Raw genomic sequence first — 23,782 nt, 5'->3', positions numbered from 1 at the left:
TCAACACTTAGAAGTATGCAGGAATGGGCTTGCCAATGATTAACGTTTATGCCCAGTTAAAATTAGACCTCATTCTCTTTAGCCCTGTCTACACATTGTGTGTTGTAGCGCCCCTTAGTGGCAATAATCTGGAGGGGAAAAACCTGTTAGAGATTTGATATCCGTTTCAGCAGAGGTGGCAAATCAAGGTCCAGAAAGTAAAAACCATGCCACAGTTTGGCTTTAGCCCCCTGTGCTAGCTAGCTAGCTAGCTCCCTAGCAGGTAACCGAGCACCCTGGGAGCTAGCTAGGGAGTTAGCCAGCTAGCACCTGGCTTTTTACTTTCTGGACCTGGATTTGCCATCTCTGCGGTTCAGAAATCATGTTAAGTACACTGTGAAGTCCAAATTTGAATAACATCTCTTGCTTGTTTATGACTCTTGCAGGGAGGAAGGGTACTGAACTACAGCAACCCCCTCATCCTCTTTCTCTTTCTTCTCACCTTCACCACGGCCACCATCATGCAATGCTTTCTCCTCAGCGTCTTCTTCAACCAGGCCAACTTGGCAGCGGCCTGCTGCGGAATCATTTATTTCGCCCTCTATCTGCCGCACCTCTTCTGCTTCGCTTGGCAAGATCGCATCACCAAAGACATTAAGATCCTGGTGGTAAGCAGAACATCCGAACACCTCTGAATTCACCGTATATTTTGATGCGTCTAATTTTTTAATATTTTGTCTTTCAGAGTCTTTTGTCCCAAGTTGCCTTTGGTTTTGGGACAGAGTACCTATCCCGTTATGAGGAGCAAGGTCAGGGTCTGCAGTGGGACAACATCCAGACTAGTCCTCTTGAGGGGGACGAGTTCTCGTTCCTCACCTCAATCTGCATGATGGGCCTGGACACGTTGCTTTATGCTGCACTTGCGTGGTACCTGGACAACATCTTCCCTGGTCAGTTTGACAGACAGAAATGTGGGTTTATACATAAAGAAGTGTGAACATGTTTGAAATGGATTCTTGCTCCACAGGCCAGTACGGAATTGGTCGACCATTTTACTTCCCTTTCATGCCCTGTTATTGGCTCAACACTGTCACTCCAGCTTCAGGTAGGCCTTTTACCATTCATGCATTGCCACTTATGTATTACCTTATACCTATACTGTAACTCTTACAGGGTTTCCGCACTGGTGACTAGTTGTAATATACAATGAACAAAATGGCCTGCGGTCCATGAGTTGCCTCATGTTCCAAATACCAATTCAAGTGAATTTGAAAAGAAAAATGTAGTGTTCATGGTATCAAAGTCCAACATGAAGCACTAATGCCACTTAGTGGCAGAAAATTACCTCAACACAAATCTGTGGCTCAACATTTCACACTCCTTTTAACCCTAACTGTTAACTGTAACTTTATGAATTACTTACTATAAAATAACTTAATGAACTAAAAGACACATCCGCATTTGTATTTAGTAACCATATTTGTCCACTTCATGTTAATTAAGAGTAAGAAAAGCTTGAAGAAGATGTTTTTTGTACATTCAGCACAGATATAAAGTGTGGTTAATGTGCGATTAATCGCGAGTACAGTTAACTATGGAAATCATCTGATTAATTACGGTTAAAAAATTGACTGACAGCTTCTTTTTCTTTCTTTCTTTCTTTCTTTCTTACTTTTTTTTACGCACTTATTTGCTATTTCCGGTTGTGCATGTGAAGAACTGAACAAGGCCTTAAATTGATTTTCTACTTCTCTTTTCTTTTTCTTTTTTTAAGACAATAAACACGAGCTGTCTAAAAAAGGCTTAGATAACCTGGCATTCAAGGATAAAGTGGAGCCACAGAATAAAGAGGAACAGGAAAACCTGGAGAAACCCAAAAATGCACAGGCAACCGGAACATGTGAACATAGGGACCAGCGAGATGACAACCAGGAGACTAATGGTACTGTATCAGTTTGGTTATTTTTGGTTCAACTAGATTATATTGTGTGAAGTTTTTTTTTTTCTCTTTATTGTAACATTGTGATACATTGCAAAATCTGTACAAACCTGACATTCTAGTGTTGGTATTGTACCGTTTCCTTCCTCTTTGTGTTGTGCTGTCATAACGTTGTTATCACTGTCAACACTGTTTAGGGCAGACATTTTTTGAGGCAGAACCAGCTGACCTGGTGAGGGGCGTTTGTATCCAGAACCTGGTCAAAGTGTTCGGCAGTCGCTCCAGGCCGGCCGTGAACGGCCTCACCCTCAGCTTCTACGAGAACCAGATTACTGCCTTTCTTGGGCACAATGGGGCTGGCAAGACCACCACTATGTATGTGAACACATGGGTGGGGGATAACGTTTCATCACACAAACCCTTTTCCTCTATCTTGTAGGTCCATCTTGACTGGTATGTTCCCTCCCACCTCGGGCACGGCTTCCATTTATGGGAAAGACATCCGCACGGACATGGACACCATCCGTTTGTCTCTGGGAATGTGCCCACAGCACAACACTCTTTTTCAGTAGTAAGTTATTTCATTTTTATCACGGGCCACATTGTTATGGTTTCCCTCACAGGGTCTTTAGGACTTTGAAAAGAAAAAAAAAGGTATAAACACTGCTTTTCAATTTATATTACGACGAGATTTGGTGAAAAGGAAATATCTGCATAAAGTGAAGAATTTCTGCCAAAATGACAAGAATAAATCAATTTAGCAACAAACATGAATTAGACATACTTGATTTTCCTTAGCCTAAATAAGATAAAATAAAATAAAATAAATATATAGCAGGCCAGGCCTAGCTTTGGCCCCTTAGTGTGATATGTACCCAAATGGAATAAAAATGTCTCCAGTTTTTAACAATATTTTGGATGTTATCTGTCCAAAACGTAGCACTGCATGATTTAACAAAATGTCTCTCTATTTCTACCTGCTGTGACTTTACAGTATGACTGTTGCTGAGCATATCCTGTTCCACTCACTGCTGAAAGGCCGTCCAATGGCGGAGGCCGAGGAGGAGGTGGAGAATATGCTCCAAGATCTCGGTCTACCACACAAGAGGGATGAACTGACACAAAATCTGTCAGGTCGGTTTGGATGCCAATATGCAATGTACAGTCCCCTCCAAAAGTATTGGGACGGCAAGGTCAATTCCTTTATTTTTGTTGTTGAAGACATTTGGGTTGCAGATCAAAAGATATTTATCTTTGTGAGATAATAGTTCCGCTTTTATTTCATGGCATTCTAGATGTGTTTAACAACTCACGACAGAGCACCTTTTGGTTGAAGCCACCAATTTTCTCAAGTGAGCTTGAGGAATTGAGCTTGCCGTTCCAATACTTTTGAAGGGGACTGTCTAAATGTCATGCAAATGTAAAGCTGTTCTCATTCAGGGGGCATGCAGAGGAAACTATCAGTGGCCTTGGCATTTGTTGGAGGCGCAAAAGTGGTGATCCTGGATGAACCCACTTCCGGGGTGGATCCTTACTCCAGACGCTCCATATGGGATCTGTTGCTCAAATACCGTGCAGGTAACAGTGGGCCCTGCTGGACAAAATTGGTAAAAAGCTCACTCTTAAAACAGTTGGGTCAAAAATAACCCAGTTAGGGTAAACAATGGACAGATCCTATACTTGGGTTAATTTGACCCAACTTTGAGTCACAACTTGAGTCAGAAAATTGATGTATATATACTGTAAATAGTCTGACCCAACTTTGGGTCAAAAATTGGGTCTTTTTGTATAAAACAACCCATTTAGTTGGGTCAGATCCTCTACTAGGGTCAATTTGACACAACTTTCTGGGTTGATTTATAAAAATAAAAAAAATATTAAAAAAGTTAATTTTGTATAAAACAACCGAGAAAGTTGGGTCAGATCCTCTACTTGGGTCAATTTGACCCAACTTTTTGGGTTGATTTTTACCAAAAATAAAAAATAAAAAGGATCATTTTGTACCTAACAACCCATAAAGTTGGGAGATCCTCTACTAGGGTCAATTTGACACAACTTTCTGGGTTGATTTATAAAAAGAAAGAAAGAAAAAAAAAGTAAATTTTGTATAAAACAACCGAGAAAGTTGGGTCAGATCCTCTACTTAAGTCAATTTGACCCAACTTTTTGGGTTGATTTGTACCAAAAATAAAAAGGATCATTTTGTATCTAACAACCCATAAAGTTGGGAGATCCTCTACTAGGGTCAATTTGACACAACTTTCTGGGTTGATTTATTAAAAAAAAGAAAAAAAAGTTAATTTTGTATAAAACAACCGGGAAAGTTGGGTCAGATCCTCTACTTGGGTCAATTTGACCCAACTTTTTGGGTTGATTTATAAAAATTTTTTTTTTTTTTAAAAAAAGTTAATTTTGTATAAAACAACCGAGAAAGTTGGGGCAGATCCTCTACTTGGGTCAATTTGACCCAACTTTTTGGGTTGATTTGTACAAAAAATAAAAAGGATCATTTTGTATCTAACAACCCATACAGTTGGGAGATTCTCTACTTGGGATTGTTTGACCCAACTTTGTGTAAAAAAAACATGGTGTAATTTTGCATAAAACAACCCAGAAAATTGGGTCAAATATACCCATAAAGTGGATCAGTCCATTTTTGATCCAAAATTGGATTAATTTTGACCCAACTGTTTTTAGAGTGTTCTAAAATTTTACATCCAGCAATTGACACACAAAAACTGTATCGCTTTCCGCTGATTGTATCACGCAGAGACTAATGAACACATCCCAACCATTTTAATTGTGCTTATCCCACTCTGTCCCTTTTTTCAGGCTGTACAGTGATCATGTCCACCCACCACATGGACGAGGCCGACCTGCTGAGTGACAGGGTTGCCATCATCTCTCAGGGGCGTCTCTACTGCTGCGGCTCTCCTATCTTTCTCAAGAATTGCTTTGGCGCCGGTTTCTACCTCACTCTCGTGCGACAAATGAAATACGGCACTCCAAAGATGGTCGAACCTGGAGCTGTATGTTTGCGAATATTAAATGATGCAGAATTATTTTCCAAATAATTAAACCGTATCATCTCTGCTTACCCTGTAGGATGGTGATGTCTGTTCAGAAAACTGCTCCTGTAAGTGCTCCAAGTGTTTGAAGTTTAAAGTCAACCAAGAGGAGGGTCGGGCTCCAGACAGACAATTGGATGGTAAAATCTGCATTAAACTCAATCAGCAGTATGCCGCCAACTTATTTTGTTCACCTTCCACATGATTGAACCATCCAAAAGATACCCAATGTGACACATCTAGAACGACCTTGTAATTATTCTATATGATGATGGAACGGCATTGGTAATTGTTGAGAAGTGAACATTTAGCCTGTCTTTTGCATTTCCAGGTAACATCGAACGCATCACGGCCCTGATTCACCATCACGTGCCGCAAGCTCGTCTGATCGAGGCCATTGGTCAAGAGATGACCTACCTGCTTCCCAGTCACGACTTCCAACCGCGGGCTTACGCCAGCCTCTTCAGGGAGTTGGAGGAAACCCTGCAGGACATCGGACTCAGTAGTTTTGGCGTGTCTGACACGTCGTTGGAAGAGGTAGGCATCCATGATAGAATCAAATTACTGCGAAATATATTTGATAATGTTTGTTTTCTTGTAGATTTTCCTAAAAGTCACTGCTGATGGATATGCAAATAACAAGAAATGCATTCAAGGTAAAAAGAATCAATGTCATTTTTTTTGTATCGTCATCCTTATAACTCATTGTCTGCCTCTCTTAGACAATAAATCACTGCAGCAGATTTCTCGAGCTAGCCTCTGTGGGTTCAACAGAGTGGCGATTGCTATGGAGCAACCTAAAGGTGACAGTAGCGTTTGGCTTACAGCTCTGAACCGCTGCGGCCACTTTAGGGCAGAAAAGCAAGGATAGGCTTTTGTGCTTCCACAAAGTACAATGCTGGTCGAGATCATCCATTGGCTAAAAGTCACCAAAACTCTGCTGCTTGCCGACTAGCCTCCCGTAGGCCATCACAAATGCAACATGTGCAGATGCGTTTACTTAATGTTAGTGCCATGTTGTTTCAGACTCCGACGAGCCTCTGGACACCAGTCCGTGTGAAGGTCCTGAAGGTAACGCGGGCCGAGGGTCGTATCAGGTCAAAGGTCTGTGTTTGGCCATCAAACAGTTCTTCGCATTGCTGATCAAGAGGTTGCATCACACCACTCGCTCCTGCAAAGACTTCTTTGCTCAGGTAACCTTGGTGGCAGAACCGCCCACGTACAGCGTTGTATTTTTTATTTATTTTTTACTTAATAGAGTTTAGCCCTCCTTTTAATGAAGACTGATTAAAATTGTGTTCTTTTAAATAAAAAAATAAAAAAAGAGAGAGCAATGATGATGACATGTCAAATCGGTAATGAACAATACTGAGCTCTCCAGGAAAAAAAATAATAAAAAAAATTGTGTTCTACCATTTGTTGGAGCAACATTTTTGAGTGTGTTTTTATCCTCCGTCTGTTAGATTGTTTTACCAGCCAGTTTTGTTTTCCTGGCACTGACGTTCACGTTGATCGTTCCACCGTTTGGGGAGTATCCAAGCATGACTCTAAGTCCTTGGATGTATGGCCGACAGTATACTTTCTTCAGGTGAGACCAATGCTATAATTGCGGAGAGTCACAAAAATGTATTGTTGTTGTTGTCAATGAACAGAGATCTTAGCATTATTTCACAAAAGTATGTATCACGCTTAAAACTGCTGGGTTAAAAATAACCCAAATGTTGGTCAAAAATTGGACTGACCCGCTACTTGTGTCAATTTGACCCAACGTTGGGCTGCTTTGTTGTTTTGCTTTCTCTTTTGTACTTTAAACCTAAATCCACCTAAATTGGCATGTATGATAGCCCGCGACGTATACAAAAGTCTTTTGGGGCCATATCAGCACCCTCTTAAAATAATTGCCTCTGTCATTTTTTGGGGGGGCAAAAATGATTATTTTTTATTTATTTTTGCCTAAATCATCTCCTCATCATACAAATGGTTAATTTTTTTGTGTTTCCTGAAAAATGTGAAAAAATTATTTAGTAATTTCTGGATTATAAGGCGCACCTGGCTATAAGGCGCACCTGGCTATAAGCCGCGCTAGCTAAATTTGAGGGATACTCGAGTTTGTTACACATATAAACCGCAGCCGACTGTAAGCCGCAGGTGTTTTAATGTTACCACACCGGGTTCCCGCTACTTTCTTTTCCATAATGAGGGCGCAAATGGTCTATCTCACGTTCTGTCTCTCCTACTGTATTTGGGCTCACTTTGTTTGTTTTGCTCTGCCTGACACTCTTGCGCTTCATTTATAGTGCGCCGCGATGAATAAACCGCACTTTTGTATAAGCCGCAGGGTCGAATGCAAGTAAGAAAAAGTAGCGGCTTAAAGTCCAGAAATTAATGTAGGTGATTATTTTAAGAAAGCTAAACAATAACAGGAAGTCCGCCATTTTTATTTACTTTGCAATTTGTCCCAAATATTTATTTATATATCTTTGGCTTTAAAAAAAAAAGGATCTCAAAACTCATCCTAGAGATTGTTGCATGTTTCATCTAAAGAGGTTTAAGATAAAAATATGTTGAATTTCCTGGCATAAAAATCAATATATATCAATATAATTTAGAGACATCTTGTGAGTTTGTGAGTTTTCTTGTGAGAATGGCTCAGTAACAACCCCTACAAATTTTTTAAAGAAACATTCCCGGCTGTACGAAAATGGACATACTGTATGTAGCCCCAGAACTACAAAAAAGTGTTTTGGAGGAAGTCAGCCATTTAGAATTTATTTTGGAAGTAGGAGCCATTTTTTGCCTTTTTTTTTTTTTAGAGAGAGGAACTTGTCTTAAAAGATGTCTAAGATAAAAAAATATTGAAAGCTTTGTATTAAATTGCACGCTGTTGCCATTTACCCCCCAAAAATGCAGTTTTTGAGGGACTTTCGTGATACTTTGTACACACATTAAGCCTGGCAAAACCATTTACATTTTCGAGCGTTCTTGTCCTATATGCCAGTACCCCAACGTGGCCAGGGTTGCGACAGACCTTTATCACTACTTGCAGCTCTACTTTCTTTTTGTAATGTTGTCACTTGCTCCACTGCAGTAATGAACGTCCTTCGGATGCCCAGATGAGACATTTTGGTGAAGTCTTGCTGAACAGGCCGGGCTTTGGGACACGCTGCATGGCAGATGAACCGCTAGAGTGAGTAAATGTCACACTTTTACAGTAGACGCATGATATTTAAAGACCTTTGGAGGACAATTGTGACTGAATACCCTCCCCCTAGCCTGCCTCAGTGGTGACACAACAACAAAAACGTAATTAATTCTGTCTATAAATCCCACTTGATCTTATAAACGTCGCACTCGTCACTGTTTTCGGTAGAGAGTTCCCATGTAACAACATCACAACAGAGTGGGAGATGCTCCTGGTTAACCCCTCAGTGATCGAGATGCTGGCTGAGTCAGAATGGAACTCGGTCAGACCGTCTCCAGATTGTCAGTGCAGCACCGACAAGAAACTCACCATGCTGCCCACGTGCCCCGAAGGAGCCGGAGGTCTTCCACCCCCGCAGGTACTCGTCACAGAAAGATCAGAATGCTCGGTCCTCATGAAGGGTTTCACTTGAAATGTCATTTTGGCTTTGTGCTTCAGAGAATTCAGTCAACAGGAGATGTTCTCATGGATCTAACTGGTAGGAATATTTCGGACTACCTGGTGAAAACGTACCCCAGTCTCATCAGAATTAGGTGTTTACTTTTTTTTAAATTAAATTAAAAAAAATGTATCATAGCTTTGCAAAATGGTGAAATAAAATATAAAAATCTGCTTCTTTTTTTTTCAGCTTAAAGAGCAAATATTGGGTGAATGAACAAAGGTAATGTACTTCATTTGCATAAAAGCCTCAACCGTGAAATCTATGAGAGAAAATTTTTTTTTTTTTGTAAATAGAGTATTTTTTGGTCCTTTTGAACAAACACAATTTTTATTTTTTGAAAATCAATGACTTTTGTGTCATATTTGATACATCCGGTCACAATTGTTTAAATTTGTACATCTATAACTGTCAAAAATATAATAATAATTCCAAAAATCAGAAAGAACATTTCCCACTATTAATAAATATAGGTGTCTCACCTTCCTCAATTGGGGCGATCTTGCAAGGTCGCTGTAAAACCCATCAGATGGGTGATACTGCCCTCTAATGGATTATCCGTGCAATGCATGTGTCAGATCAAATACGTCGGTTTTAATTGAGAAAAAATCATTATACTCATGAAATAGAGGGCTCAAAATGTCTTGCATTTAATGATACGTTTGACTTTATATGGTTAAATAAAGCTAGGTTACCTGTACTGTATCCTATTGATGAGATCGGTGGAATTCGCCCTCTCAGTGCAGATTGAGGTTCCAGTGAAGTTGAGGATTCTGTGTGTTGTTTCCAGGTATGGAGGAATATCAGTCGGAGGTCAGCTTCCTGTTTTAGAGCCGCAGCCAAAGTTCATCCAGGATTTAGCAGCTCAACTTGGACAAATGTTCAACGTTACTGGGGTAATGTCTTTTAAGTATCTCACAAAAGTGAGCACACCCATCACATTTCTTCACATATTTAATTCTACATTTTTATGGGACAACACAGTTTATATAACAGTGTAAATGTATAGTTCCCTCAAAATAACTCAAAATGCAGCTGGCAACAAAAGTGAGTACACCCCTAAGTGAAAATGCCCAAAATGCAATATTTTATGTGTTCTTTTCTTGGTCTCGTCAGACCACAGATCTTAGTCTTCTTCTCCTGAACAAACTGTTTTGTCGTCACTGACAGGCTTATTATTATTATTTTGCAGGGCGACCACTGTAAACAAACACTGAGGGAAATCGGTACATTCCTCAGGTACATGGAGACGCAGAACAACGTTAAGGCGAGTAATCACCGATTTTCTCGTGGTTTTGCTGCATGTATAACGTAACTTAGTCAATCGTTGTGCAGGTATGGTACAACAACAAGGGCTGGCACGCCATGGTGTCGTTCATGAACGTGGCTAACAACGCCATCTTGCGCGCAAACATGCCAAAAGGAACTCACCTGGACCAATACGGAATCACGGCCATCAACCACCCTCTGAACCTCACCAAAGGGCAACTATCGGAAATCACTGTGTGAGTGGCCACTTTCCAACAATATCCATATCCAAGGAGGTTGCTGGATTTTCTTTTTCTTTTTTTTCTTTCTCCTCACTAGCTTGAACACGTCAGTGGATGCGGTGGTCGCCATCTGCGTCATCTTCGCCATGTCTTTTGTCCCGGCTAGCTTCGTCCTCTATCTCATCCAGGAAAGGGTCACCCAGGCCAAACATCTACAGTTCGTCAGTGGTGTCAGCCCGCTAATCTACTGGATGGCCAACTTTCTCTGGGACATGGTACCTGTTAGACCCCCGCTGATAAGACGGTTATCTTTTGTGGACGATAAATCAAATAAATGTCGTTTTTGATGTGTTTACAGGTGAATTACTCTATCAGTGCACTGATGGTGGTGCAGATTTTTATCTTTTTTGATAAGAAGTGTTACACCTCAACAACCAATCTGCAGCCACTCATTGCGCTACTTATGCTTTATGGGTAGGTGTACAAAATAATAACAGATTTTGTGTCATTATTGAATTTGAATTTACTGAAGCAATTTCCACCTGTTTTTCTCAGCTGGTCCGTCACCCCCCTGATGTACCCCATGTCCTACATGTTCAGCGTCCCCAGCACAGCCTATGTTTCTTTGTCATGTATCAACCTCTTCATAGGAATCAACAGCAGCGCCATCACCTTCATCCTGGACCTTTTCGAAGGCACCACGGTAAGAAAGGAAAAGCCTAGTTCTCTGAAATCCGTCTTCTAAATGTTCTTACTTTTTTTTTTTTTTTTTTTTTTTGGGTTAGGGTTAGTGTTATTTTTATTTTTTTTTAGGGTTAGTGTTAAAGTTAAATGTCCTTACTTTTAACGGGCTGTTGTCTAGGCTTTGTACAAGTTCAACCAGCTGTTGAAGAGCGTGCTGCTCATCTTTCCTCATTACTGCCTGGGCAGAGGCCTCATAGACATGGCCTTCAACCAGGCTGTGACTGACATCTTCACTCGCTTTGGTAATGTATTGTAAATAAAACAAAGCACATGGCATCAATTACTGTCAAACAAGATAATTATAAAATAACCAAATCAACCGGTTTCAAGTGGGGCTGACTTGCAGTATGTTATTAGGTGAGGATCACAGCCCAGACCCCTATGACTGGGACTTCATTGGGAAGAACCTATTCTTCATGGCAGTTGAGGGATTCGTCTATTTCACCTTGAATATTTTCTGTCAGTATCGCTTCTTCCTGGATCACTGGTAAGATTACAAGAGCTCAAACCAATATCAAACATGTTTTTTTTTTTTTTCTAAGAAGAATCGGGAGCCATGCTATGGCCTAAAAACACTCCGTTTTAATCAATAGCAGTTGTTCTACAATACTTGAACTCATTCAAACCCAAAAACGTATAAATACGTTTTTATACTTTAAAAAAAATAAAAAATACTATTTATCCATTTTTATGCTAGAGCATACAGAAGGCTTTGATGCAACCTCTGAACTAAAGAGGTTGCTTAAAGCAATGGTAGGTATTATAAAAAAAACACCAGCAGGTGGCAGCAGAGTATAAGAGATCAGCCAGGGCCATGTTGCAACAAGCTCTTTTTCCCAGGTTTGTGAATAATGTTGAAACTTAGCTATATTCTAATGCTAATTACTGTAAAACGGAAACAGATACAAATATACTTTTTTTTTAATGGAAAAAAAGAGACACTAATATTTCTTTTGATGGGTTCCATGTTTTTACAGCAATAAAACACAAAATTTCTGGGCCTTGTAAAATCTGTCAAAATCCAGTAAAACAGCCGGGAGCGAAGGGGGTTGCCTCAGTGAAAATGGCTGGGAGTGAATGAGTTAATTGAGCTTTGTCAAAACGATCCATTGGCAGGACACCAGATGGCCCTAAACCTTCTATTCTGGATGAAGACTTGGATGTGGCTGAGGAAAGAGAGAGAATCTACAAAAGCAGGAAAACAAATGACATTTTACACGTATGCGACCTTTCCAAGGTAAAATTTATTTGTTTGTGTGATTTGATGAATTACTAAAACAATCTTAAACTGTAATTCACTCCTTTCCCGCCCCCCTATCTTTTACATTATTCCTCACTAGATTTACACAGGAACCATTACTCCCGCAGTGGATCAGATCTGTATTGGTGTATCACCAGGAGAGGTTTGTATAAGTTGAATAAAGGAAACAATTAACACACTTCATGTCATGTGTTTTATCCCTTTTGATTGTTAGTGTTTTGGTCTCCTGGGGGTAAATGGCGCCGGGAAGACCACCACATTTAAGATGTTAACTGGAGACATTGATGTCACCACAGGAAATGCCTCAATTGCTGGTCACAGGTTCGTTGTAAGAAGATTCCGTTATCTCCTTAAAAACGTTTAAATTTGTTGCTAAGCCATGGTAAATAAAAAACATTACTTTGGCGCCATCTAGTGGCAATTTGGTGCTAGGCACCTATCATGAAAAGGGGCAAAAGTAGCTGTATAAGCAATTAAGTCAATTTTACATGATTTGTCCCCTTTAATACACCAAGGTCACATTTTTATTATTATTATTATTATTATTATTATGTACATTTAACATTTGTTAACCAGAAACCAAGTCAGTGAATGTGCAAACTGTGTTTTTTGTTTTTGTTTTTTGAAATCCCTCACCCATCAGCATTTTGACCAACATCCTAGACGTCCACCAGAACATGGGGTACTGCCCACAGTTTGATGCCATCGATGAACTTCTGACCGGAAGAGAACACCTTCATCTTTACGCTCGCCTCCGCGGGGTACCTGAAGCTGAGATCAGCAGGGTGAGAGGGCTCACTGGACTTCAAACCACATACAGAACCATTAAATAGTGGTTCGTCATTTAAAAGAGATATTCAATTTAATTATTTATAATTTTATAATAATTCATAATTATTTGTATTTATTATTTATTTATTCATATTTATATTTAATTTTCAATTTAATTTGTCACACTTAAAAGGTGTGCATTTGTTTATAAGCATTACATATGTCCCCTGTAATGTAAAACAGTCATGACTCACATTGCCTATTAATCTTAATTATTTATAATTTAATAAGTGAATAATATTATTTATTTGGATTTAATTTTCTATTTAATTTGTCACACTTAATAGGTGTGCATTTGTTTACAAGCATTAAAACTGGAGTAATAATAATAATTTTTGCATCCCCCCCCCTGTAATGTAAAACAGTCATGACTCACATTGCCCATTCATCTTAATTATTTATAATTGAATAAGTGAATAATAATTTACTATTATTTATTTATATTTAATTTTTAATTTAATTTGTCACACTTAATGGGTGTGCATTTATTTACAAGCAATTAAAAACATATTTTTACATATGTCCCCATGTATTGTAAAACAGTCATGACTCACAATGCCCATTCATCTTAATTATTTATAATTTAATAAGTGAATAGTAATTTATAATTATTTATTTCTATTTATTTTTTTATTAAATTTGTCACACTTAATAGGTGTACATTTATTTACAAGCAATAAAAAAAATATTTTTTACATATGTCAACTGTAATGTAAATAAAACAGTCATGACTCACATTGCCCATTCATCTTAATTATTTATAATTTAAAAATAATTTATAATTATTTAAATGTATTTATTTATATTAAATTTTTAATTTATTATGTCATACTTAATGGGTGTGCATTTGTTTCCAAGCAATTTAAAGGGGGAAAAAAATCACTTTTACGTAATATGACCCCTGCAATGTAAAACAATCACGACTCACATTGCCCATTCATCTTGAATGATTGAAGTCTGATTGCGCAGATTGCCGAGTGGGCCATTCAGAAGCTGGGTCTGTCCGAGTATGCGGGCCAAAGTGCTGGAACCTACAGCGGAGGCAACCGCAGGAAACTGTCCACAGCCATTGCCATGATTGGCTGCCCTGCTCTGGTGTTGCTGGTGAGCCCTCCCCCCAAAAATGCCTTGGTTTACATTGCGAGATGACGGCGCGTGTTTCTTTGCGCGCCACAAGGACGAACCCACAACCGGCATGGACCCACTCTCCAGACGCTTCCTCTGGAGCTCCATTGTGAGTGTGATCCGGGACAGACGAGCTGTCGTTCTCACCTCGCACAGGTAACTGGGAATATGCGTATTCATAAAATGTGGTCTGCACAGTTTTCCTCATAATAGTTGTCTTTTTTCGCAGCATGGAGGAATGTGAGGCGTTGTGCACACGTTTGGCCATCATGGTGAATGGATCTTTCAAATGTCTGGGGACCATTCAGCAGCTCAAATACAAGTAGGTCAGACTTGGGTGGGAACACTGTATAGAACATTATTATCAACGAGACGAAGAGCAATTTCTACAGAAATTTTGTGGGAATGCTGAAAAGCTGAATGCTAAGATTTGAAGTAAATTGAAAGATAAATTGCTAAAGTACTCAAATATGGTCCAAGCGGGGTTTGAACCCAGGTACTCCGTGGTGGAAGGCAATTGCTCCAACCTTTGAACTAACTTGACTTTTTTGAAATCATGGCTAATAGCGTATTTATTTTGAAAAGTGTCATCTGATGTTGAATGCTAACTTTGGGGAAAAGTTGATATTTAACATTAAATTGTGCGAATACTGTAAGTAATGTGAAATCAGACGATATATACCCCTAGAGGCGTGAATTTTTGAAGCAAGTTGAAATTTGAACGGTGTTAATCGGAAGCATTATGTGGGAGTTGTTACACATCAAAAAGAATGTGTGGAGAATAAAAATCACAATAACATATGTGCTTCAGCATTCCCACAATTATGAATTTAGTCAACTTTAATCCAGTGGTTCTTAACCTTGTTGGAAGTAGTTTTCCTTTAGTTTTTTTTTCTTCTTCTGTAGAGCTCAGTATTGTTCATTCAGTAATTTTACTGATTTGACATGTCATCATCATTGCTCTCTCTTTTTTTTTATATATATATTTTTTTATTTTAGTTTTAGTTTTCCTTTAGTTTTGCTAGATAACTAGTTGTGCTGGACTAGAGTTGGTCAATAGTGGGAAATTCAGATTTTTGGAAAAACTAAAATGCTTGATATGTCTGTTTAGTGTTATATTTTTGACAGTTATATATGTACACATTTAAAGCATTGTACCAAATATGGCACCAATCGAAAGTCATATGTGGAAGTTGATTTTCAAAACTATTATTTTTTTGTTTGTTCAAAAGGACCAATAAATACTCCTATTTACAAAAAATATTTCATGGTTCAGGCTTACAATCACCGCTTTTTTTTTTCTTAAGATGGAACCCAAGGGCAGCAAATACAATGAAAACATCAGAGGCCCTAGAATCGAACCCTGTGGAACACCATACGTTCCGTTAAAATGTGAATTCATATTGCACATATTCATCCAACCACTTTCTTTTTTGACTCGACATATTTAGTATGAAGGGATTATAATCAGGAGAGGAACCAGTTGAGGTGGCTCGGGCATCTGGTTCGGATGCCTCCTGGACGCCTCCCCGGGGAGGTGTTCCGGGCATGTCCTACCGGCGCGAGGCCCCGGGGACGACCCAGGACACGCTGGAGAGTCTATGTCTCTCGGCTGTCCTGGGAACGCCTTGGGGTCCCGTCGGAAGGAGCTGGCTGAAGTGGCTGGGGAGAGGGAAGTCTGGGCTTCCCTGCTAAAGCTGCTGCCCCCGTGACCCGACCCCGGATAAGCGGAAGAAGACGGACGGACGGGCGGGTTATAATCATAAAGAAATCTTTGAATGACTTGATCTGCCTTTTGGTCCAACACAGATTCGGCGACGGGTATGTGGTGACCATGAAGATAAGAGCCTCCAAGGCAGGCGGTGCACCGGATCTGAACCCGGCAGAAGCCTTCATGGAGAGCACCTTCCCTGGTTGCATCCAGAGGGAAAAACACTACAACACCCTGCAGTACAAGATCCCCTCCTCATCCTTGGCAAGGATCTTTCAGATGGTCCTCGCTAACAAAGACAAGCTCAACATTGAGGACTACTCGGTGTCACAGACAACTCTCGATCAGGTAAAAAACAGTTGGGAAAATATTGATTGTGTCCACCCCCCCAATCTAACACAATTCTGTTTCTTTCTAGGTGTTTGTGAATTTTGCCAAGCAGCAGTCAAGAGAGGATGATGCGATTGTGTTGCATCCAAAAGCTGCGGGGGCCCAGCAAGGCCATCACGGAACCCCGGTTAGGAGATGTAGGAAGTGAACTTTCATTAGTCTGTTGGCTGCAGGACATTGTCGGTACACCAGTATTTTTCATTATTTTTGTTCTTCATAGTTTTAAAAAGTTCACATTTTAGTCATTCCAACAGCAGCAGCACTGTACCGTTTACACAGCTGGCTTGTAAAATGCAGCTTTCCAATGAGACAAACCTTAAAATGCATTGCTTCAACATGTTCAGCTTGACTTTTTTGGTAGAGCGCAGCAATAACGTGCCTACAATTAGATGCTCTTTTGCTCACCTTATAGGCCTTGCGAGCTAAAAATAGCTCTAGATTCAGGACAATGACATTGACTGAGTAATGACATGTCAGTGATTTGAAGCTTTTTAAAGGATCAACTTCCGATGCCAAGCCTGACTTTTATTTTTTATTTTTTTGCCTTCCTGGAATAAGCACTTGTGGAGTTTAGGAAAGTCTTAGCACTTTATTGATATAGAATTAATTGAAGCTTTTTTATTTATTTATTTTTTAAACGTGCAGAAATTGTTGTAATTATCTAGCTGCTATTCAGTGCTTCTCAACACTATGTGATCGGCCTATTATGATTTATTTTCAGTATTTTTTTGCGCTTTGTCATACATGTGACTGGTAAGCACTTACTAACAGAAAAGACATTTTATGTAATGTTTCGCAAAGACAATTAAATATTTTCCTCAAAACCTTGTCATGATATTGTGCATTCTCTCTTATAGACAAACAAAAAATATGTGAATAAAGATATCTCTGTTTTGGGGGGAAATGTAATAATTGGGGGCTCATGTGGGATGATCCTCTTTGTTTGTGGTGGTCACTTGATAAAATCAAAAAAGTTATTTTGGTACATGAAAAATTTAATATTGAAAATCCTCTTTTGACCTTGCACCAGTATAAAAATGATTAAAAAAATTGTCTTGCTATTTTGAGGACAAAGAGTATTTAAAAAAATAGATATCAAAGGATATTAAAAAAATAATCAAAATAAATACAATACAATTCAAATAATATATTTTTTTCTTCAAATAATAGTTTTTCTTTAGTCTTTCTTTGCCATATTTGCCCCCTGTGATTGAATGCTCAAATCTGGGAGTAGTAAGCCTTCTTGGATATGTGGTAAAGAAAACAAATGGATAGACAACTCCACTCCAGATGCTACAATTATAACCAGACTTTATATGGCTATAAACTGTTAAGTATTCCAATCTGGACCTGTCTGATGGTTATATTGAGTCAATAATGACAACCCACAGCAGTTATCCATACATTTGTAAATGCGTGACAATGAATGGCTATTTCCTTCTCTATGGCAACACTCAATGAACATCAATGATAACCCACCCCTGCATTGTCGGTTGTCTTGCTACAGCGAGTACACCGCTCACATTTCTGCAGATATTTAATTATATCTATAGTCATGGGACAACACTTGACACTTTGACACAATTGTACGGTTTATATGACAGTGTAAATTTATTATTCCCTGAAAATAACTTAAAATGTGAACATATGTCCAAATTGAACAAAGTAGGTCCCTTTCCCTCCCCAGTGTCTTGTGACTCATCAGGAGAAGAAGCGTATTGCATTCACATATTTTTTTTAAAGGGGTTTTCCCACCACAATACAGTATACACATTCATTCCTTTATTGAGAGCCAGTCAGTAAACATGACCATCTTATTGCATATGGAGGTATGCGGGAAAGGGTCCGCTTATGCTATTAGCAAGTCTGCAACAAGTCACTTGGAGTTCAGAGGTAAAAACAAACAAACAAAAAACTCAAAATCCAACAAAAAAAAAAAACAGAACAGCAGCTCTGTTTTTCGGATTTTTTTTCTTTTTTTAAGATCCCCCCCCCCCCTTGTTTTTTTCAAATATATTTTTTTCTATTTTTTTTAAATAATCCCCTCCCCCTCCTGTTTTTCTGAATATTTTTTTTTCAGCCTGTTTTTCTGAATATTTTTTTGACAGAAAAAAATATTTAGTAAAACAGAAACAAATATTCTGAAAAACAGAAAAAAATACAAAGCTCTAGAAAAATAAAGTAAAAAAAAACAATATTTTTTTCCCAAGTGAATGCAATATGCTTCCGTACATACCCGGATGTGCATTATTTTTTTAAATTATTTATTGATTTATTTTTTACTATTTTGGAGGAAACCAGAGTACATGGAGAAAGCCTTAAAATTGTAAGGTAATCATTACACCACCTTATACTATTATATTATCACCGATATTTAATACGCTAGGGGGCTGTTTGTGATCCACGTAGGCAACATCTTTATTGTATGATGCATTGGAGCACATTTATTATTTTCTAGAAATTTCCACTAAAAGTACAAGAACAGAAAGAAGAAATCAGTCTCGAAGAAGCTTAATGGGCTACTTTATTTATTTGAGGTGAGTTTTTCTTTTTTTCTTCTTCTTTTCTTAAATATGTAACTTCGATCCAACGTCTCATGCCTCACACCTTTCTCCATGTGGAATAATACTGCCCTCTGCTGGAGACGAATGCTAGTGCCTCTGAGCCATGTTGGAGTGGAATACAGTTAGGTTGTATTTTTTCAATCCCAGTCAAAAAGATCATGATTAAGTGTTAACACATTGACCAACAAGAGACATAATAGTTTCCAGGAGACATTATGGGGTATATGCCACGGAGGAGGCGGGACTTTCGACTTCCTGGTTTTCACACATCAGCTTTTGGCGCCCTGCGGCTTGCTTGCTCCTGTCCATCATGGGGGTGCGAGTGTTGGAACGCGGCCATCAGTGGACGGAAACCCGGAAGTCGGATGTATGTGGCATGTTTTGTTGGGCGGAAGTGCAGAAGGCTCACGCATACGTTTTCAGAAATGGACGAATAACGAATGAATTTGTTGATCTTCTCTACACTTGGTGAGTGGGCAGGTCTCCCAGAGATCCAACTGTTTGTATAAAAAACATACAACTGGAAATGATTACCTGTGTAAAAACAGATTGTTTGATACAGCTCTTGTACTGGCTATCATAATTCAAATTGATGACAATGTGGCCGTTTGATTTACAGCATATATTGTGCATTTGAATAAATACATTATTCATTCTGTGGGCCACATTTTGTTCTACACTTTAGCACGTTGCCCACTTGCATATGCTTGGGGCCTGTTAAATAATTAATGCTGCATTATATTGCTTGAATTAATGTGTGCGCGCACATGAAATTTTCCCTTGTACTGTATAAGGAGATATCAATCTGTTTTTATTATTATGTCACCCTTCTTGATGTATACAACCAAAACCGATCAAGTCAATCCGTAGCATAATGAATTACAATAAAAATCTCAGTGCTGTTTAACAACATCACTAATTAAATCCTCTAAAAGGACAATTAAGATAAACCATCTTCCCTTTCAACAGATAAACTAGTATCAGAGGGACAATTGGATGAAATATAAAAAGGAACAAAGAGATCTTTGATCAAGTTCGTTAACTAGAGTAATAAGTAATCTTGGTTTAACGAGATTGCTAGATTATATACATTAATCTATTTAATTCATGATTACATGCTAACTGTTCTAAAGTACACTTTTATTACCCATCCATGCATTTCATTACTGCTTGTCCTCATGCGGTCTTCTGGTAACTGGAGCCAATCAGGTTCGACTTCAGGCGAGAACTTTTCATGCTCACAATTACACCTAAGGACAATTCCAAAATATTTTGGAACGTGGGAGGGAAGCTAGAGAAAACCCACGCAAGTTCAGCCAGAACATGCAAATTCCATAGCGGAAGGAAGGCCAGGAGCTGAGATTCGAACCCAGAGCCTCTTGAGTGTATGTGAGAGTGATGAGCTCACCACTAGACCACAATTAGGCATTTGTCAAGTTCTCTTTAAAACTCACCTTATAACAATTAATTAGAATGCTAGCTCATGACTACAAGCTAATTTTCTGTCATCAATGTCTTACAAATGCAATTATGCCATCTAGTGGCAGAAAAATGACCAACACAAATCAATACTCATTTTTTTACAATACAGTACATATTTTTAATTTTAACTCAATTTTATGAATTATTATGAAATTACTCTATCAATGACTAAAAGATGCAGCCCTATTTGTATTAGTTTAACATATTTTTTCCCACTTTTATGTTAAAAAAAATCTGAAAACTTTGGGAATTTTTTTTATTGTACATTTACAACAGATATAAAATTTGCGATTAATCGTGAGTTAACTATTGAAGCCATGCGAGCTCTCACCAAAGTCTTACAAATGCAATTATGCCATCTAGTGGCAGAAAAATGACCAACACAAATCAATATCACTCTATTTTTGTTTTTTACATTACAGTACATATTTTTTAATTTAAACTCAATTTTATGAATTCTTATTCTTTTTATGTAGCAATGACTAAAACATGTAGCCATATTTCTATTAGTTTAATACCCCCCCCTCACACTTTTATGTTAAATAAAGAGTATAAAAACTTCGGTAATTTTTTTATTTTACATTTAGAACAGATAAAAAAAAAGTGTGATTAATCGTGAGTTAATTATTGAAGCCATGCAAGCTGTCACCAAAGTCTTACAAATACAATAATGCCACCTAGAGGCAGAAAAATGACCTCAACACAAGTCAATATCACACTCGTTTTTCTTTACAGTACAGTAGATATTTTAAATTTTAACTCAATTTGATGAATTCTGAAATTCTGTATCAATCACTAAAAGATGCAGCCATATTTCTATTAGTTTATTTCCTCCCCCACTTATGAAAACGTAAAAACAAAAAAAGTAATTGTACACTTAGAACAGATATAAAATTTGCGATTAATCGTGAGTTAACTATTGAAGCCATGCGATTAATTCAAATAAAAAATTTTAATCACCTGACACCCCTAATTTTCAGGGTTGTTTCTCTCCAAATAATCGTTTTGCTTTAGTAATTTCTTTACCATCTTTGTGCCCTGTGATTGTCTGTTGCCCAAAACAGGGAGTAGTATGTTTTTTGCCTGGAGTCAGTTTGGAAAAGTGGTACAGAAAACAGCTGGATAGAGAACTCTACTCCACGTGAATAACCGTGACTTCAATCAAAGGCATACTGATAACAGTAGCATATCCAATCAAATATTTTGCAGTCTACAGTGGAAGTTTAGTGCTAAATAAAATCCCAACCTGGTTTGCATGAGGTGCTCCCGTGATTACTTCGTTAAGTGAACTGAGAGAAAACGGGTGAAGGGGAGGCTGCAAGTCAAAAGGAGGAAATGGAAATGACCTTCAGGGCAACTTAGCGCACGTTGTAAATGTCAGAGGAGGTGGAGATATAAAAGACAAACTTTGGGAAGTGCAAGCTGCTCTTTTATGATGTTTGGTACCTCACGGAACGAAAAGAATAAACGCCTGTGCTGGCAGCTATTAGGTGAAGAACATGTGAAGTGTAAGGTTTAGCTTGGGTGATAAGAACCACACACAAAAAGACAATTTCAGAATTGAACGACTTTGAAAAAGGATGAGGAAAAAGGGCAAAGTCGTCTTTATGAAAAAAAAAAAAAAAAAACGGAAAATTCTACAAAGAGGAGTTCAAAGTGGGCAGAAAGAAAGGCTGTCAAAGAAAGACGAGGAGAAATCATTTCAAGTTAAACTTCAGCATTTCTCAGATGCCCCCCCCACCGTCTCTTTCAGTTCACACATTTAACGTCTCTCAAGGATGAATTTTATTATTTTTATTTTCTTTTTCAGTTTTCACTGCTGCTAGGAGAAAAATGGGAAATTCCAGCTACTGCTGCTTTACTATAAAGACTTGAGTGCAAACACTGTATTCCTCATATAGTGTCCAACTGTAGAGAAGCAGACATTTATTAGTGATGCGGCGCAGAAATGAACAACATAACATTTTAACATTTTTTTTTCTGGTCAGGAATTCAATAAAATATTGTAACTGAAGTTTGAGTTGATCATTTTGGTGTAAAATATGAAAATGAATGGCTAACAATTAATAATACATATAATTTACCGTTTGATGAAAATTATTTTGGTAATTAATGCTGTTATTTTAGAGCGGTGGTGTCCAAACTATGGCCCGGGGGCCATTTGTGGACTGATGTCCAATTTTAAGCGGCCCGCGGCATGTACTAAAAATTTAATTAGTAAATAAATAGTTGTTAAGTATTAACTTTAGAGCTCTTCTAAATATGCAAAGATGCAAATCAACTATTTTCAATTAACAAAGTGGTGAATAAAGATAATTCATTTTTACAAACAGAACTTTTTTTTCCCTCCACTTTGTGCTCTAGGTCAAGGTCAAAATTGTGAAATCACAAATTATTATTTTGGTTCTGAGTGTATACAGATGGGATTCGGCTGGTTTTCAGTGCCTGAGCAGATATTTTCTGCTGGGTTGAAGGGTCCAAAATTATGTCAAATATTTGCTTCATTGAAAGCTGCTCAGGTAGGCGTTTATCAAAAGACATTGTAATATATAAACAATAGGCAATTGCTTGATTGACTGATTTTGGTGTGCTTGATAAATTAAGACGAAACAAAAAAAAATTCTTAGTATAAATATATATTTTTATTCTAGATTTTGTTTCACAGGAATATCAATATTGTGTCTAGGTAAATTTGTTAAATTAATAAATTTGCAATACCCCCCCCCCCCCCCCCCACACACACACACACTTTAAAATGTGTCAATTTGACTCGGACATGTATAATGAGCTATAAAGTGTCAATATTTATTATTTATTTTTAAAGAATAAATCCAAATTAGGCCAGCAAAAGCATAATTCAAATAAAGTTTTTTCTTCTTCTTTTGAAATCTATATTTTCTTTCTCATGTGCAGCTATGGTGTTTATTAATCCATTAAATTAATTATTTAATTAAATAATTTCCCCAAAGTGTCTAACATTAAAAATAAATATTTTTTTAACCCATTTAAAATGCTTTTATTTAATGAGGCAAAAATATTGGATTTTTTATTATTTTTTAAAAACTCACGATTAATTGTAATGGTTGCTCATTGAGTTGATATTTATACTTGATAACACTTAAGCCCTTACACTATTTGTACTTTAAATGGGTCAATTTGACACAGGGAATTTTCATGATCCAAAAGCATCCGAACCCCAAAAGAAATAATTTATATTAATGCAACAATTTTATATTTAGAAGTGGTGACATACTTTTAGAGAAACTTAAAATTAGGTCAGTTTGAAGTGGAGGGTTAAAACAAGTGAGGCCAACTGTTGTGCGGTACTTGGCTAAAACCAGCAGGGGCGCCGTTGAGTCCATCTAAACCAGTTTGTGTAAAAGCTGCATTTTGTCTGTAATAAGACATCGGCATTAAAACAGACATTCAGAATATTCAGATTCAACTCATTAAAAAAAAAAATTGATGCATTGAATGATAATTTTCTATCAGTCGAGATGCCACTATTCGAGGAAATCATTTGATACGGTTTTTAGATGAAACACTTTCAGGAGTTT

At 37.9% G+C, this 23,782-nt stretch overlaps 1 protein-coding gene and 1 long non-coding RNA gene across 6 annotated transcripts in view; both read left to right on the top strand.

The window, feature by feature from the left end:
* LOC144040282 (retinal-specific phospholipid-transporting ATPase ABCA4-like) overlaps positions 1-17,007 on the top strand; it is a 33,756-nt gene extending 16,749 nt beyond the window's left edge. For 2 of the 5 annotated variants that reach the window (XM_077554367.1, XM_077554366.1), the window contains exons 16-51: positions 426-647; positions 725-929; positions 1,007-1,084; positions 1,754-1,921; positions 2,116-2,293; positions 2,358-2,489; positions 2,913-3,052; positions 3,359-3,496; positions 4,751-4,947; positions 5,024-5,126; positions 5,318-5,523; positions 5,588-5,642; positions 5,709-5,789; positions 6,013-6,179; positions 6,450-6,574; positions 8,075-8,173; positions 8,357-8,546; positions 8,627-8,721; positions 8,817-8,849; positions 9,418-9,523; positions 9,820-9,894; positions 9,963-10,132; positions 10,215-10,392; positions 10,476-10,591; positions 10,673-10,820; positions 10,980-11,103; positions 11,219-11,348; positions 11,978-12,098; positions 12,202-12,264; positions 12,337-12,443; positions 12,766-12,907; positions 13,923-14,057; positions 14,131-14,234; positions 14,308-14,400; positions 15,888-16,137; positions 16,208-17,007. In XM_077554367.1, the coding sequence (XP_077410493.1) occupies positions 426-647; positions 725-929; positions 1,007-1,084; positions 1,754-1,921; positions 2,116-2,293; positions 2,358-2,489; positions 2,913-3,052; positions 3,359-3,496; positions 4,751-4,947; positions 5,024-5,126; positions 5,318-5,523; positions 5,588-5,642; positions 5,709-5,789; positions 6,013-6,179; positions 6,450-6,574; positions 8,075-8,173; positions 8,357-8,546; positions 8,627-8,721; positions 8,817-8,849; positions 9,418-9,523; positions 9,820-9,894; positions 9,963-10,132; positions 10,215-10,392; positions 10,476-10,591; positions 10,673-10,820; positions 10,980-11,103; positions 11,219-11,348; positions 11,978-12,098; positions 12,202-12,264; positions 12,337-12,443; positions 12,766-12,907; positions 13,923-14,057; positions 14,131-14,234; positions 14,308-14,400; positions 15,888-16,137; positions 16,208-16,327 (4,794 nt within the window). In that variant the 3' untranslated portion in view covers positions 16,328-17,007. Of the gene's footprint in view, positions 1-425; positions 648-724; positions 930-1,006; positions 1,085-1,753; positions 1,922-2,115; positions 2,294-2,357; positions 2,490-2,912; positions 3,053-3,358; positions 3,497-4,750; positions 4,948-5,023; positions 5,127-5,317; positions 5,524-5,587; positions 5,643-5,708; positions 5,790-6,012; positions 6,180-6,449; positions 6,575-8,074; positions 8,174-8,356; positions 8,547-8,626; positions 8,722-8,816; positions 8,850-9,417; positions 9,524-9,819; positions 9,895-9,962; positions 10,133-10,214; positions 10,393-10,475; positions 10,592-10,672; positions 10,821-10,979; positions 11,104-11,218; positions 11,349-11,977; positions 12,099-12,201; positions 12,265-12,336; positions 12,444-12,765; positions 12,908-13,909; positions 14,058-14,130; positions 14,235-14,307; positions 14,401-15,887; positions 16,138-16,207 lie in introns of those variants that run through there. The other 3 variants (XR_013289684.1, XM_077554368.1, XR_013289685.1) reach the window with 3 other exon arrangements.
* Positions 17,008-19,145: 2,138 nt separating this feature from the next.
* The window catches only part of LOC144040316 (uncharacterized), a 30,176-nt gene continuing 25,539 nt past the window's right edge, over positions 19,146-23,782 (top strand). Inside the window, exon 1 of the long non-coding RNA XR_013289690.1 lies at positions 19,146-19,211. This is a non-coding gene — a long non-coding RNA (uncharacterized LOC144040316). The remainder of the gene's footprint in view (positions 19,212-23,782) is intronic.

Source organism: Vanacampus margaritifer, chromosome 20 (assembly GCF_051991255.1).
Source record: "Vanacampus margaritifer isolate UIUO_Vmar chromosome 20, RoL_Vmar_1.0, whole genome shotgun sequence".
NCBI classification, from domain to species: domain Eukaryota; kingdom Metazoa; phylum Chordata; class Actinopteri; order Syngnathiformes; family Syngnathidae; genus Vanacampus; species Vanacampus margaritifer.
This window is presented reverse-complemented; position numbering and strand designations above follow the sequence as displayed.